At 47.2% G+C, this 16,667-nt stretch overlaps 1 protein-coding gene across 1 annotated transcript in view; it reads right to left on the reverse strand.

Moving 5' to 3' along the window:
* MED13L (mediator complex subunit 13L) overlaps positions 1-15,305 on the reverse strand; it is a 168,453-nt gene extending 153,148 nt beyond the window's left edge. The window contains exon 1 of the mRNA XM_040416650.1: positions 14,249-15,305. Coding sequence (XP_040272584.1) covers positions 14,249-14,320 — 72 coding nt within the window. The 5' untranslated portion in view covers positions 14,321-15,305. The remainder of the gene's footprint in view (positions 1-14,248) is intronic.
* Positions 15,306-16,667: the final 1,362 nt, after the last annotated feature.

Genomic DNA, 16,667 nt, shown 5'->3' on the forward strand with positions numbered 1-16,667 from the left:
CCAATTTGTAAAAAAGGGCCTGGTCTTTAGGGGGGTATAAACCTGTGGTCCTTAAAGGGGTTATCCCACTTAGCAGTTTCATACTTACCTGCTGCCACCGTGCCGTTCACTTCCTGGATTCTGGCTGGGGGCGGGCTTCATCTTGATTGAAGTCTTCTCCCGGCCGGGCCGCGCGCTGGACTGAACGCGCACGCTGCCGCAAATGCGCAATGTGACTTTTTTCTGGCCAGTATAGTACAGAGCCGGCGTGCGCGTTCGCAGCTCTGTACTATTCTGGCCGGGAAGAAGTCACCGTCGCGCATGCGCGGCAGCGTGCGCGTTCAGGACAGCGAGTGGCCCGGCCGGGAGAAAAGAAGAAGTCTTCTGGGCAAGCGCGACCATCGGGATTTTGCGGAAGAGCGGTGGTCGTAACCAGGGGAGACAGAGTCACAACAATAAGGTAAGTGGGAATTTGTTAATAAAGTATATTTACAAAAATGATCACTGTCAAATCATTAACAGATTTAACAGTGATCATTATGATGGGATAACCCCTTTAAGTGGTTAATGCATTTTGCACGCGCGTGATAAGAATCTGAAGGTAGACAAACATCTCTTAGCAACCATCTGTGAAAAACGCATCGCATCCGCACTTGCTTGCGGATGCGATGCATTTTTCACGCAGACCCATTCACTTCATGCTGCGATTTTCACGCAACGCACAAGTGATGCGCGAAAACCAACGCACATGCACATAGCCCCATTGAAATGAATGGGTCCGGATTCTGTGCGGGCGCAATGCGTTCGCATCAAGCATTGCACCCGCGCGGAATACTCGCTCGTGTAAAAGGGGCCCAAGTATACGGCTTCAGTGTTAAATCCTGGAAATGGCTATAAAGGAGTGCTGCCAGAAAACAACCTCACTGATAAATGCAGCGAGGAGTCATATTTAGGCTAGGACTACTCCCATGCTGGACAGACTGTTTACTCTGGTCCCATCAATGACTACAGTGCCCATCAGGCCGCAGGCACATTACACCTTGCCTGCAGACAGTATGTGAAGGAAAGCCCTGGCAGATAGTAGCGCTGGCTGCGTTTTACATGTGGTCCAGTTATTGCCTGATGAAGGGCTTATGTTAGCCCGAAACGTTGCAACTTGTGTACCACTGTGCCTGGCTGAAATTAAATGAAATAAAAATTCACTGATCATCATCATTACCGTTTGAGTGCTGTCTAAATCTATATGATACCTACAGTTCTTGAGGTGGAGCTAAAGAACAAAACCCGGACGTGCACCCACTTTTGCCAGATTTAGAAACAGTGCAGTGGTGTGGTCTAACAGATTTGAAACCACATCCTATGTTGCCATCTATCTCTACCCTCACCAATACCTCCAGAAAGATATTTAAAAAGGGATGGTGCACTAATTTCTAGACCTTTCAGACTGGCAGGACTCGTGTTGGTAATCATACTTATCTGATCCCTGGCATTGGGTCCTGACAAGTTCACTTCCAGGACTATGCTGCTGGTATCGGGTCACTCCATGTAAAACTTCCTGTTTGATGCCACTGCAGCCAATCACTGGCCACTGTTCCCTTTGGATCATGTCAAGTGACATAAAGGGAGCAGATCACCAATGCCAGCGACTGGCTATAGCGCCATCAAAGCAGAAGTTTACATGGAGGGACTCAAGAAAAGCAGTGGAGGCCATGGGGGAGCGAATGAGGTGGGACCCAGCCCCAGGGATCAGGTTAGTAGGATTAACAAGGCGGGTCCTGCTAGTCTCAGCGCCAAGCGTTCTCTAGGTTTGCATCACACACATTGGGGGACATTTACAAAGCAGGTTGTGCTAGAATTACAGCTTAAAATGTGCCAAAAAGAAAGGTGATTTGCACCAAATATATAAACTGTTTTCTCCAAAATTTTCAGCATAAAGAACGCATCACGCCAAAAATTAGTTATAAACGTCAAAGTATGTGGAGCTACCAAATTGGCGCATATTACACCTCATTTTTCATCCTCTTATTGGCAGAAAACGCTTCAATGGCTGCGGTCAATTAAGCTAGCTAATGTGGTGTTGTGTGTAAAAAGTCGCATTTATGGCAGAAAGATGTGACTTTGTCAAAATGTCGCATTTATGAAAAGAAAAAGCAAGTCGCCGTGGGAACAAGTGATAAATGAGCTAAAACTACAAGGTTTTGTTACATATTCAACAAAACCATAACAAAAATGTCCGAGACATAAAGTTGCAATTTAGCACAGGAAATATAGCAGATATGCAAGTGTGGTCTGGCAGGGTTGGCTGAAATGGGGCATTTCAGTTTAAAAGTCACATTTTACTGCTATTGGCATTAAATGGTCACAAATTAAGAGAAATAGGCGGATAATAAAGTTTATATTATTTTTTAAAAAATGTCGTCATTTTAAAAGTGGCGTGCACCTTTTGATGTATGAGGTGAAACAAATCACTGCTTTCGATTTGTAATGTTAGGTTTTGTTTTTTTTATGATAAAATAGTATAGTGCAGAGACCGCTGTAGACAGTATGGCAGCGGTCTCTGCAGCCCCAGCACATAAAGGCTCTCATCCTACAGCACATGTACCCAGGAACGTGTCACTGCTGGTTGCTAGGGCCTCTCGATATTCAACTGTATCACAGTCTTCACACAAACCGCGGCACAGCATCACAGCCAGCATGGAGGGCAATACCAGGCATTTCTTCTACTGGCACACATAGTACTTTACTACTATTGGCAACACTATAAAAGGGGCATACTACTGGGGGCACTCTAGGGGGACATTTTTTCTACTTTCACACATCATGGGTGCTTTATTACCAATGGTGGCACTGTAATGGGGCATTAGTACTACTGGGGCACATTAGGGGGTCTTTATGTCACATTCAGCTGCATTTTAAGGGGGAATTTTTTTCTACTGGGACACATTATGGGTACTTTATTACTACAGTGGCATTAGTACTACTGGGTGCAGTACAGACAGGTATTATTACTTATAGGGCTTCATTACTTCTGGGACTTCTGGGCACTATGGTGGCCGTCATTACCACTGGGGCTACTATAAGGGGGCATATTTACTACTGGGGCACACTGTGGGGGCTTTAATACTACTGCAGTGTATTATAATGGGCTTCATAACTAATGAAGGGCAGCTTGATTGGCTTTATTACAACTGAGGAACTATAGGGGCATTTTAACTACTGGGAGGCATTATTGTGTGCTTTTATTACTACTGGGGCACTGAGGAACATGTTATGGGCACCATAAGGGCATTTTTACTTTTGGGGCACAATGGCAGACATTATTACTATTGAGGCATTTTAGGGGCACTATTAATACTAAGGGCACTCTGGGAGAGAATGAGCACCATTGGTAGGACCTTTGGAACCACTATTACTATGGGGTCACCCTGGCACAGTATCAGCTTACCACAATTATTTTTGAGGGACACTGTTGACTGCTTACAGCACTCACCGATTATTTGCTGGGTGCAATAAATTACTGAAGGAGGCACTGTCTGTCTAGTATTTTCAGGTAGACTTTTTGCAGTATAGTATTGGGAAGCACAGCATTGGGGGTGGCAGGATGGGGTGTTGAGAAGGTGGAAAAACAGGAACCTAAGAAGTCTATGTGACAATCTCTGCAGAGATGAAACATGGCTGAAAGAAGTCAGCATGGTGTTCTGCATGTAACAGGTATAACCTATTTAACCATCTAAAAGATGGAAACAATGTGTGACTACAATAATGATACCAAAAAAAAACACAAAGGGGACACACAATACATAATAGCTTTATTAGACAGTAATAAACTACTAACAAAACATTAATTGGAAATGAAGCAGCAATGCAAGTAGGCGCTGCGACAAGCCGCTCACCTGCTGTACTAAGAGAAACAGATCACCACCATCTAGAATGCTCACTTCGATAGTAAATGAAGGGGCACTAGTATGGGTGTCCTCCCTGCTGTCCAGAGATCGGATCCCTTTGGCTGTTTATCAAGGTATTTTTTCATTATAATACTTTGTCCCTAATTCATTTATTTACTTAGTCCACTGTTTGGGCTCATTGACTAGCCTTATAGTGGCATTTAATATTAGGATTTTTGGGTGAAAGTTTTAATTGACCTTGCAATATTACAGCTACTAGTGCCCCTTCATTTACTATCGAAGTGAGCATTCTAGATGGTGGTGATCTGTTTCTCTTGGTACAGCAGGTGAGCTGCTTGTCGCAGCGCCTACTTGCATTGCTGCTTCATTTCCAATTAAGGGTCCATTCACACGTCCGTTTTTTCTTTCCTGATCTGTTCCGTTTTTTCTGGAACAGATCTGGACCCATTCATTTTCAATGGGTCCTGGAAAAAAACGGACAGCACAATGTGTGCTGTCCGTTTCCGTTGTTCCGCATGTCCGTTTAAATATAAAACATGTCCTATTCTTTTCCTGAAAAATCGGATCCTGGTACAATACAAAGTCAATGGATCCGCAAAAAACGGAAGACATACGGATGTCATTCCGTATGTCATCCGTTTTATACGGAATCCGTTCCTGGAAATTACATTTTAATTTTTTTTTCTTTTTTTTTTTTCAAGAAATCCAAACAACTTTATTTGCTTATTGAAAGTTATACATGTTTCCGTTTTTTGCGGATCCGCAAAAAACGGATGACATGCGGATGACATACGGAAACATTTTCAGGAACAACGGATCCGCAAAAAACGGACAGAAAATCGGATTATAGAAAAATACTGACGTGTGAATGTAGCCTAAAGGGCTTCTGTCACCCCCAAAACCCATTTTTCTTTTGGGCTTGTTAAAATCCTTTTATAACGACTATTCCCTACATAGGGCTCTTACCTTTGGCTGTGGCTTCTTTTCCTTAAAAAAACTTTTAAAATATGCAAATCACTTCACTATCAGCAAGTAGGGCGTCTACTTGCTGGTAGCCGCCGCAAAAAACCGCCCCCTCCTCCTGTTGATTGACAGGGCCAGCGAGCGCTCTCCTCCTCCGCCTGTCCCTGTCATCATTTCAAATCCTGCGCCTGTCTTCATTCGGCGCAGGCGCCCTGAGAGAAGGAGGCTCGCCTTCTCAGCACTCCCTCAGTGCGCCTGCGCCGAATGAAGACAGGCGCGGGATTTGAAATGATGACAGGGACAGCCGGAGGAGGAGAGCGCTCGCTGGCCCTGTCAATCAACAGGAGGAGGGGGCGGTTTTTTGCGGTGGCTACCAGCAAGTAGACGCCCTACTTGCTGGTAGTGAAGTGATTTGCATATTTTAAAAGATCGTTTTTTAAGGAAAAGAAGCCACAGGTAAGAGCCCTATATAGGGAATAGTCGTTATAAAAGGATTTTAACAAGCCCAAAAGAAAAATGGGTTTTGGGGGTGACAGAACCCTTTAATGTTTTGTTAGTAATTTATTACTGTCTAATAAAGCTATTATATGTATTGTGTGTCGCCTTCATGGGTTTTTTGGTATCATGTAATAGGTATGTAATGAAGTGTTCTCCTGTATGTTTGGTAGTGTAGAATGGCAATTTAAAAAGTAAAACTGATCCATCATAGGTCCTAATGTAGCGTCTGTCATTTAGACAGGAAGATAAGTGCTGCATGGCATGCTGTACTATTCTTTGTCAAATCTGAAGGAACTGCTGACGGAGACTTAGAACACAGCCTATGACAGCAGCGTAATAAGTGCCTTATTTTTTTTAAGGGTTTCTGTCACCACAATTTTCACTATTAAACAGGCTGACATTATACATGTGCAAATGTCACCTGAATTTAACTCTGCTTTTCTTTTTTTCCAGTGTGCCCCCGTTTTTGTGCAATTATAACTTTTATAATATGCCAATTAGCCTTTAGGAGCGTGGGGCGTTGCACCTGCTCCTAGAGGCTCCATTTGCCCACCTCTTTCCACTCCCTTCTACTCTTGATTGACAGGGCCAGGCCAGCGTTTGTCTCCTCCAGCCAGCCCTGTCTGCCGGGGAAATCTCTTGCCTGCGCCGTCCCATTCAGTATTCGGCGCAGGCGCAGTGAGGGAAGGACGCTCGCCGGCTTCCTCACTGCACCTGTGCCGAATACGGTGCAGTGAGGAATACTGAATGGCACGATGCAGGTGCGAGATTTCCCTGGCAGACAGGGCCGGCAGGAGGAGACCAACGCTGGCCTGGCCCTGTCAATCAAGAGTAGAAGGGAGTGGAAAGAGGTGGGTCTAAGGCTACTTTCAAACTTGCGTTCGGAGCGGATCCGTCTGGTGTCTGCACAGACGGATCCGCTCCTATAATGCAAATGATGGTATCCGTTCAGAACGGATCCGTCTGCATTATATTTCAGAAAAAAATCTAAGTCTAAAAGTTAGTCAGACGGATCAGTCCTGACTTTGCATTGAAAGTCAATGGGGGACGGATCAGTTTGAAATTGCACCATATTGTGTCAACTTCAAATGGATCCGTCCCCATTGACTTACATTGTAAGTCTGGACGGATCCGTTTGGCTGCGCACGGCCTGGCGGACACCAGAACGCTGCAAGCAGCGTTCGGGTGTCCGCCTGCTGAGCGGAACGGAGGCCAAACGGTGCCATACTGATGCATTCTGAGCGGATCCGCCTCCACTCAGAATGCATTGGGGCTGGACGGATCCGTTCGGGGCCGCTTGTGAGAGCCTTCAAACGGAACTCGCAAGCGGAACCCCGAACGCTAGTGTGAAAGTAGCCTATGCCGCCCCCCCCTCTCCTAGAGGCTAATTAGCATATTATAAACATTATAATTGCACAAAAACAGGAGCACACTGGGGGGGGGAAAGAATAGCAAAGTTACATTTACACATGTATAATGTCAGCCTGTTTAATAATGAAAAGTGTGGTGACAGAAACCCTTTAACATTTAACAATGTTCGCTTCCTTGGGGGTACTCTGTTCGAACTTCTTGTCACTAGGGGTTACTAAGCTGAAAAGGTTGAGAACTACTGCCATAGGCTACTTTCACACTGGCGTTTTGGCTTTCCGTTTCTGAGATCCGTTCAGGGCTCTCACAAGCGGTCCAAAACTGATCAGTTTTGCCCTAATGCATTCTGAATGGAAAAGGATCCGCTCAGAATGCATCAGTTCTGTCTCCATTCCGCTCTGGAGGCGGACACCAAAATGCTGCTTGCCGTGTTTTGATGTCCGTCTAAAGAAACTGAGCCAAACGGATCCGTCCTGACACACAATGTAAGTCAATGGGGACGGATCTGTTTTCTATGACACAATAGAAAACAGAACCGTCCCCCATTGACTTTCAATGGTGTTCAGGAGGGATCCGTCATGGCTATAGAAGACATAATACAACCGGATCCGTTCATGACGGATGCATGCAAAAACGCTAGTGTGAAAGTAGCCATAGACAACAGGATGATGAAAGGACTAGGCAGGTGGGCAGTTACTTAGAACAGCCTTACCAGCCCAGATCCTCCTATAGTAAGAAAGGGCAGAGGAAAGAGATGTAGACACAGAATGGAGGCAACACACCAAGAACGTGTCACACAGACAGCTTGTACTGACAATCGCTCAGCAGCAAGTGACACATGGCAACACAGACAGGATCTGCTAATGAGAGAAGAGAAATGTGACAACTGCAGCGTCTACCACACGAGATGACATCACAGAAGCTGGAAGGCAGCTGCTACAATGGCAGTCCTATACACATACATAATACCAGTGATATACACATACAGTGGCGATCAAAATTAGAGAACACACCATTTCCGAAATGCCGAGGTCATAGTGTAGTCCTATGTGAACATATCCTAACATGGGTAAAATAGCAGTATTTTAAGATTATTTCATAAATTGAATTTATTCTAAAGCACAGCTTTTAATCATTTTAAAGGGTTTCTACCACTTCGTTTTCATATAATTAGCTTTCAGACACTAGCGATCCGCTAGTGTCTGCTCTACCAAACAATCCTAATATAATAGCTTTTGGGGAAGCCGTTTCGCAAAAAAAAAAGAACTTATATTGATATGCTAATGAGCCTCTAGGTGCTATGGGGGCGTCATTAGCACCTAGAGGCTCGGTCTACCTTCACAAACTGCCGCCGCCCAGCGCGTCCCTCTAGCCCGCCCATCTCCTCCGGAATGCGATCCTCCCTGTGAGCCAGCGGACGAATTCTCGCGCATGCGCCGTGCGCGTATGTATTCGGCGCATGCGCAGTGAATGTCTGACCGCTTTCTGAACAGACATCTCCACTGCGCCTGTTCCTCGGAGCACTATGACGTCATCGGCGCAGGCGAGATGTCTGAGCAGGGAAGCGGTCAGACATTCACTGCGCATGCGCCGAATACAGACGCGCACGGGGAGGATCGCATTCCGGAGATGGGCGGGCTGGAGGGACGCGCTGGGCGGCGGCATTTTGTGAAGGTAGACCGAGCCTCTAGGTGCTAATGACGCCCCCATAGCACCTAGAGGCTCATTAGCATATCAATATAAGTTCTTTTTTTTTTGCGAAACGGCTTCCCTAAAAGCTATTATATTAGGATTGTTTGGTAGAGCAGACACTAGCGGATCGCTAGTGTCTGAAAGCTAATTATGTGAAAACGAAGTGGTAGAAACCCTTTAACTACTGCGCATGCTCCGGCGAACAGCTGGTTTGCGCCATTCGCCGGAGCATGCGCAGTAGTTAAAGCGATGCCGTGCCAACAATGGGCATCGCAGTGCCCCTGCTCCGGCCCGGCGAGGCAGTGCACAGTCACGGGATCTCGACCGGACCCTAGGATGACGCAAGGGAATAGGAGGGCGGGCATATGCAGAGGCTGGGGGAAAATGAAAAAAAAGACAGGGCAGCCTGGGCACCAACACAGTGAACGCCGCCCCTGGGCACTTGCGAGTGCTCATTTGCATATCAATCAAAGTTCGTTTTTCCAGCTTCTGCAAGTCTAAAGACAAAGGTACCATTACAATCCTGTATAGGTGTGCTATAGGGCAATGTAAGCACTGTATTTGGCCATATGAAGGTGACAGACTCCCTTTAATCTGGCAACTGGTGCTAATTTCCTTAATGATCTGATAGAAACCCTATTTAACTTTCCAGTTTTCACTGACTTTGCCAAAATGGCGTGCCGTTCCAAAGTGACTGAAACGCTCCGGCAGCAGGTTGTCCAGATGAAGGCCAAAGAGGCGACCTTGTCTATCAGCCATAGCAAGAGAAGTTGGTCGTTCCAAGTCTGTGATTTCTAGAATATTGCATCTTTACAACATCACAAACTCATTCAAGTCCCCCAAGAAGGCTGGTTGCCCTCAAAAGACAAATGCAAGAGAGGACAGGATAATGCAGAGAATCTCCATGGGTAATCGTTGGAATTGCTCGCCAGTTCAGCACTGAACAGAGTAAGGATCTGTCTCATCATACAGGGTCTCCACGTTTAGGAGCATTTGGACTGAAAGCCCACTCATTAGCAGAAAGAATCAGAAGGCTAGACTCGCCTTTGCTGAGGAGCATGTTGTGTGGACAGAGGAGAAGTGCTCCAGAGTTTATTTTAGTGATGAAAACAAAGTTTAATTTATTTGGGTCTGATGGGAAACATTATGTTCGTCGACAAACTGGAGAAAGACTGAACCCAAAGTGTGTAAGGAAGTCAGTGAGAGGTGGAGAAGGAAGTGTCATGGTTTGGGGAATGTTTTCTGCAGCAGGAGTTGGACCTCATACAGCTACATGGCCGAGTGGATGCAAGTGTGGATAAGAACCTTCAACAACACATGGTTCCTTCCTTGCGTTCATCACTCAGCCAGCAATTGTCATGCAGGACAATGCCCCTGTCACACAGCAAAACGGGTAAAGCAGTTCCTTGAAACTATGAAATGGCCGGCCCAGAGTCCTGATCTAAAACCTCTGGAAGATCCTTGGTGACAAAGTTATGGTCACGAAACCCACACCAGTGACAGAACTGTTAGAGACTGGAAGAAGAGTGGACCAAAATCCCACCAGAGCAGTGTGAGGACTAGTGATGTCCTGTGGCCGCAGATGTGCTGAAGTCATTTAAAGCAAGGGCCTGTGCACTTCTACTGATTGGGGACTGGTGTAACCTCCAGAATCTCTCTCTGTGCTAGTCATTGCTGTTCTCCAATTATGATCATCACGTTTTTTGAAAAATAAAGGTTTGAATGTTGATAAACTTTGGTTATTTTGGAAAACACTGTTCTAATGGCATGGTGTACCCCTTACAAAAAATCCTTAAAATGATGATCAATGTAGATTACATTATTTCTGAAAAAAACAAGTCTCCTTAGGCTACTTTCACACTCACGTTTTGTGCGGATACGTCATGGACGGATCAGTTCAGATAATACAACCGTCTGCATCCGCTCAGAACGGATCCATTTGTATTATCTTTAACATTGCCAAGACGGATCCGTCTTGAACACCATTGAAAGTCAATGGAGGATGGATCCATTTTCTATTGTGCCAGATTGTGTCAGTGAAAACGGATCCGTCCCCATTGACTTACATTGTGTGTCAGGACGGATCCGTTTGGCTCAGTTTCATCAGACGGACACCAAAACACTGCAAGCAGCATTTTGGTGTCCGCCTCCAGAGCGGAATGGAGACAGAACGGAGGCAAAATCCTTTTCCATTCAGAATGCATTAGGGCAAAACTGATCCGTTTTAGACCGCTTGTGGGCTCCCCTTGAATGGTTGTGCTCACATTAGGCACAACTGTAGTGAAGGCTCATCAAGATGTGAGCTGGAATTCCAGATGGCGGTTGGTCTGCAGCCATGGATGAGGGTCTTCTTAACAGGGATGCCTGGATTCCCCAAGAAGATAACAGATCACCAAGGCAGAGGATTATCCCACAGTGCAAGTAACCAACCGAAGATCCAGTGGAATGCAGTTTTCACCTGCTGAAGGGGAGATAATCACTGAAACGTGTTGTGTATCTGCTTAATAAATATTTCAAGCTACAATCCACTGGATCTTTGGTTGGTTACTTGCACCGTGGGATAATCCTCTGATCAATAATAGATTGTCCGGGTTCTGACTCCCAGCACCCCTGCCGATCAGCTGACTGATGGGGCCGCGGCACTGGTGCGAGCGCTGCTTCCTCTTCAATGTCTACCTGCAGTTTCCTTCCCCATTCACTTGAACAGGATAAACAGTTGTAATCACACAGCACTGCCGCTGCAAAGACAGGTCAATGTCTGGAGTCCAGACAACCCCTTTAAAGAGTACCTGTCAGCAGATGAACCCTATTACAGCAGGCATACTGCCTGGTCGAGTTGATCCTGCAGGTTTAAATGATACTCAGTTGTCGCATTCCTGGGCCGGGCCTAGGCTGTCCAGTGTAGGCCACACCACCTCAGGGCACTGAGCCCTCACTGGCATGAACAGAAAGGGCCGACACACACATAAATTTGGCGCTGGCGTTAATAAAAAAAGGCAAAGTACAAGCATTTTGTTTTTTGCACACAGTGTTTCTTACCGCTACTGTTTTCTTTATGCCTTAATACTCCTGACGTCCGTGTGACATCCGTTGAAACGGACGGATGTATGCGGACAGCACACTTTTTTTGTGTGGACCCATCGAAATGAATGTGTCAACATGCTGACCGCAAAAAAATATAAATAAAACGAAAATATGGTTTGTGTACATGAGGCCTAAAGGTGATGCGAAAATGCCAAGTGCTGCAGCATGCTCCATTTAAAAAAATTTTTTTTTTTAAAGAAGCGAGACAGAAAAAAAAAAGGAGTCAAACAATGCGTGTTCTGCGTTTCATGTTTCCCACAGACCTTCAGGTAACATCTGGAACAAAAAAAAAAAACACACAACTAAAACACAAAAGTGCAGAAAAAAGCCAGCAAAAACTTTGAGGAAATTAAAGGTGGTTTGAAGTCACAGACACAAAGGGGGTATGGCGACACGTGACATAATGTATATCAATGCGACAGTCGCAAAAAGATCCGACTTGGATGGAGCAGCATGTCGCATAGAGACACCATTGAAATTCTTTACGTGAAATGTCGCACAACAAGCCAGACCCTCTTTTGTGGATTTTTACATGTATATCGTCTCGTTCCCCTCTTCAGATCGGAGCTGATCTGCACAGTTCTCTAAACAGACACTTCTTATGGGGGTCATGCTCAGATATGCTCTTGTTCATCCAGTATAAAGGTCAGTGTCGGGATATCCGTCTAATATAGGAGGTATAAACAGCAGAGTACTCAGAACACACAAGTCAAAACGCTGCAAATGTCTAGACAGACTAGTCACGGGGCTACTGGGGTTCACATCAGGTAACTGAAAGGGAACAGTCTCCCAAACATCACCACGACAGACACAGGGCAGGTTAGAAACCAAGGCAGGCTCAAGACAACGTAAAACGCCGACTAATGTCAAACTGACGAGTGACTAAGAAGCTTCCCACAACCATCATGATGAGCCGGTATCATGGAAAGCAGGGTGACAACCAACACACCATCCATTACAGCTCCGACTACCTAGTTACGCAGTGATCCACCAGATGTGACATCCTGCAGTGCAGGAAAGCTGGGTGATGACAGTCATGTCACATACTGAGCGTCTTCATGTGGCTTTGTGGTCACCACAGATATGTAGACCACCTTGCATTGTGATAAAATAACACAAGCACTAACACTCACCGCTCCGGCATCTGTGGTAGCTGTAGTGACGACGTCCCTTCGACCATTGCAGCCGATCACCGCAGAAACCAGTGACTGGCCGCAGTGGTCACTTGAGCAGACAGACGTGTCATCACCACAGCCACATAAACGACAGGCATCGATGCTGGAGGGGGGGGGGGGGAGTATTGGCTCTTATCATACTGCCTACCTTTTAGTCAAATACTTTATGATCTGGGAGAGTCCCTTTATGTTACAGTTCTTTTCCATCAACTATTGATGAGTTTTTATTTTACAGGAAAAAGCACCTCCATTCCCTGCAATTACAGCACTGAACAGTTACTCATGAAAAGCTCTGCAGACATATTAATCGCACAAGGACTTGTCATAAAAGAAAGACATTCAGTGAGAAATCTGACGCCAGGGGTGGGGGCAGCTGCTGTGAAACTACAACCCCCAGCAAGCACACTAGCTCAGCTGTTCTTATAACTACCATAGCGGTGAGGAGGAGAATTCTGGGAGTTGTAGTTTCTGAACGGCTGGAGTGCTGATCGCTGCAACAAGGCCGTATCCGTTCTGCAGATCAGCAAACCACGGACACTAGTCATGTGCGCTCTGCACATCCAACCTTATGTTAAAAACGCAAAACAGGACACGTTCTATCATTTTTGCATGACGGCGGAACAGACCTAGTGACAGTGTGCTGTCCACCATTAAATGAATGGATCCACAAAAAATAGTCATCTCCAAGGGGCCCAAGAAAGGACAAATCCAGCCTGTGGACCACACAAAACATCCGCCAATAAACCCCATATTTGTTACAGATGGTCCTGCCATTGACAGTGCCAGAAATAGAGGGACCATATAGGCTACCTGCACAGGTGCGGGTTTAGGCCTCATGCACACAACAGTTTTGGTCCCATTCACTTCAATGGGGCCGCAAAAGATGCGAACAGTACTCAGTGTGCTGTCCGCATCCGTTGCTCTGTTCCGTGGTCCGCAAAAAAATATATAACATGTCCTATTCTTGTCCGTTGTGCTGACAAGACTAGGCAGTTATATCAATGGCAGAACGCACACGGACGCCATTTGTGTTTTTCAAGACGCACAACGGTCGTGTGCATGAGGCCTTACAATCAGAATTTCCATGCGTCTCCGCACCAAATCTACACGTTACTTGCTTCCAATTTGTCCCGATTTCACCCTTCGCATCACAAAAGGTAAAATCTGCACTAAAAATCCACTAACACAACTGACATGCTGCAGATTTTGAAATCTGCTAAAACTACGCAAAGTGCGCGAGATTTGGCAAATCTCATTCACTTTGCTGATCCCGTATCACGCAACGTGTGCAGGTACCCTCAGATTCCTTTTTACACTGGCGAATTGTCTGGGGTGCACGGCCATCCGCAGTCTAAGTAATAAACATAACCAGCAGATTTACACCATGGGGGGCACAAGTAGGAGACCCCAACTTTCACCTCCATATGCCTAATACATGGAAAGAAGTGCAGCATGAACCCCCCCTTAATGACTGGAGATGTAAACTTCTAGGCCAGTACTGGCAGATGCCCATGATGGTTCTGGGCACCATCTACTTCCCACACATAACCAGGTGGCACCTGACACACAGACACTGAGCATTACCAGTGAGAAGAGGTTAGAGTGACAGTCCTCCAGGCTCGCCCCGTTGGCTGCCCAGTTCGCCGCCGCAGTCATGATCCTCCAGGTGCCTGGCTACCAGAGCTGGGCATGTCTGAGAGCTAAAATCCTGGATCCGATCCGAAAGAGGGCAGGCTGCAGACGAGGCCCGGGCCTAGAGGGGGACACGGGGATGACGAATCACAGAGGCCGGCGGGATACAACCATGTCCTAGGCAGGGCCGGCCCGGATGAAAGAGTCCCGAGGAGAACAGCTCCAATGAGCCCGGACTGGGCCGATAATCCGGCGCGGTGAAATGAGTCACCCGTGTGGGGGAGGGGCGGCCTGAAGCCGTGGGATGTGAGAGGAAGAGGAGGGGAAGGAAGCGCAGCGGCCTCCCCCTGCTTCTCAGGGAATGTACTGCCAGTACGGGGAGGCTAAGCGGAGGCTGCCGGTGCGCCAGCCGCGGGCCCCGGTGTAGCCGCTCACTCCCCGCCACAGGCTAGACAGTCAGGCCACATCCGCTCAGTCACTCAGGGGGGCTCCGCTCCTCTCAGCCAGGGCAGGCGGCGGGAGACACACACAGAAATCAAGGACTGAGGGGGGGAGACCGCCCCGTGTCACAGTAGGAGGCCTCAGGGGCCTAGTCCAGCAGCGTCCTCAATCACAGCCAGCAGACCCGGGCCTTCCTGTGGGACCTGTGCTCGGCCCGCCTCCCCGGGGGGCTCGGTGGATAGCTCGGCTCCTGGTCTCTCCCGCCGTTCGTCTCTGTCTCTCTCACACACTGACCAGAGCTTCGCCTCTCTGACAGCAGCAATGGCGTCCGGCCGCGACAACACGGACTCTGGTTGGCCGAGAGCGTTCACGTGACGGGGCGGCGAAGTTGGAGAGGGGGGGAGAGATCCAAGCTCCCGCTGTGTCTCACAGGCCTCACGCCTGTGTGTCCCTTGCGGCGCCGCCAGAGGTCGCTGTGTGCATGGGAATCCTTAGCGCCCAATTGGAGGCTATTAATAATATTATTGTCAGCGGCGCTATTGTTGTGGAATCAGTGCTAATATTAATGGTGTCATCAAAGTGAGCGATGCCGGCCAGCGCGGCCATAGGAGCCCCCCTGCCCTATTGTGTGGCGGGAGCAGAGCCGCACAATGGGAGCGAATGCAGTAATGCGCGCCATTCATGAAGAGAAGTGCGACATTCCAGGCGCGCCTGCCTACATGTAATGGTCATGTATGACAGGGCTGCAGTGTCCCCACCTCCCGGTCCTTGAGCTGCCAGGCTGACTGCCCCACCATCCCAGACACCCGCCATACTGTGGCAGTTAGGGTTACCAGCTTTCCCTACAGATAAAAACAACTTTGGCCAAGTTTCTGAGTAAAAAGGAGGCGTTATTTGACACCCAGCAGTTTTGCGCCTTTTTAAAAAAAATGACACATGTTTTCCTGTCATTTTTACTATAAAATGCAGCCAGGGAAGATGTGCCGGCCTCATGTGTGACCAGTGTAATGGAGAAGCCAGGAAAACCTATCCTCTCCACTGCTGCCCCGGAACCATTAAGCCCCATGCAGGAGCCCAGTTTGCCCTGGTTTGTTTGGTAAAACTAATTATGGCGACCGCTTCATGCACACGACTGTATGGCCTCTTTCACACGGGCGTCGCGTGTGAGGGCCAGATAGGATGCGGGTGCGTTGCGGGAAAATTGTGCGTTTTTTGCCTGCGAGTGGGGTGAGTTTTGAATGCGATTGCGTTGCGTAACTTGCGTTCTTCATTTTTTTTCAGCGCGAGTGCAATGCGTTTTGCACACGCGTGAGAAAAAACTGAATGTGGTACCCAGACCCGAACCCGGACTTTTTCACTGAAGTTCGGGTTTGGGTTAGGTGTTCTGTAGATTTTAATATTTTCCCTTATAACATGGTTATAAGGGATAATAATAGCATTCTGAATACAGAATGCAAAGTAAATTAGGGATGGAGGGGTTAAAAAAATAAAACTCACCTCATCCACTTGTTCGCGCAGCCCAGCTCGTAGTCTTTCTTCTTCTTTGAGGACCTGGGAGGAAAAGGACCTTTGGTGACGTCACTGCACTCATCACATGGACCATCACCATGGTGATGGACCATGTGATGAGCGCAGTGACGTCATCAAAGGTCCTTTTCCTCCCAGGTCATCAAAGAAGACGAGCCGGGCAGCGCGAACAAGTGGAGGAGGTGAGTTTTATTTTATTTTTTTAACCCCTCCATCCTTAATTTACTTGTATTAAGAATGCTAATATTTTCCCTTATAACCATGTTATAAGGTAAAATAATAAAGATCGGGTCCCCATCCCGATCATCACCTAGAAACCATGCGTGAAAATTGCACCGCATCCGCACTTGCTTGCGATTTTCACGCAGCCCTATTCACTTCTATGGGGCCTGCGTTGAGTGAA

Source organism: Bufo bufo, chromosome 2 (genome assembly GCF_905171765.1).
Source record: "Bufo bufo chromosome 2, aBufBuf1.1, whole genome shotgun sequence".
NCBI classification, from domain to species: Eukaryota; Metazoa; Chordata; class Amphibia; order Anura; family Bufonidae; genus Bufo; species Bufo bufo.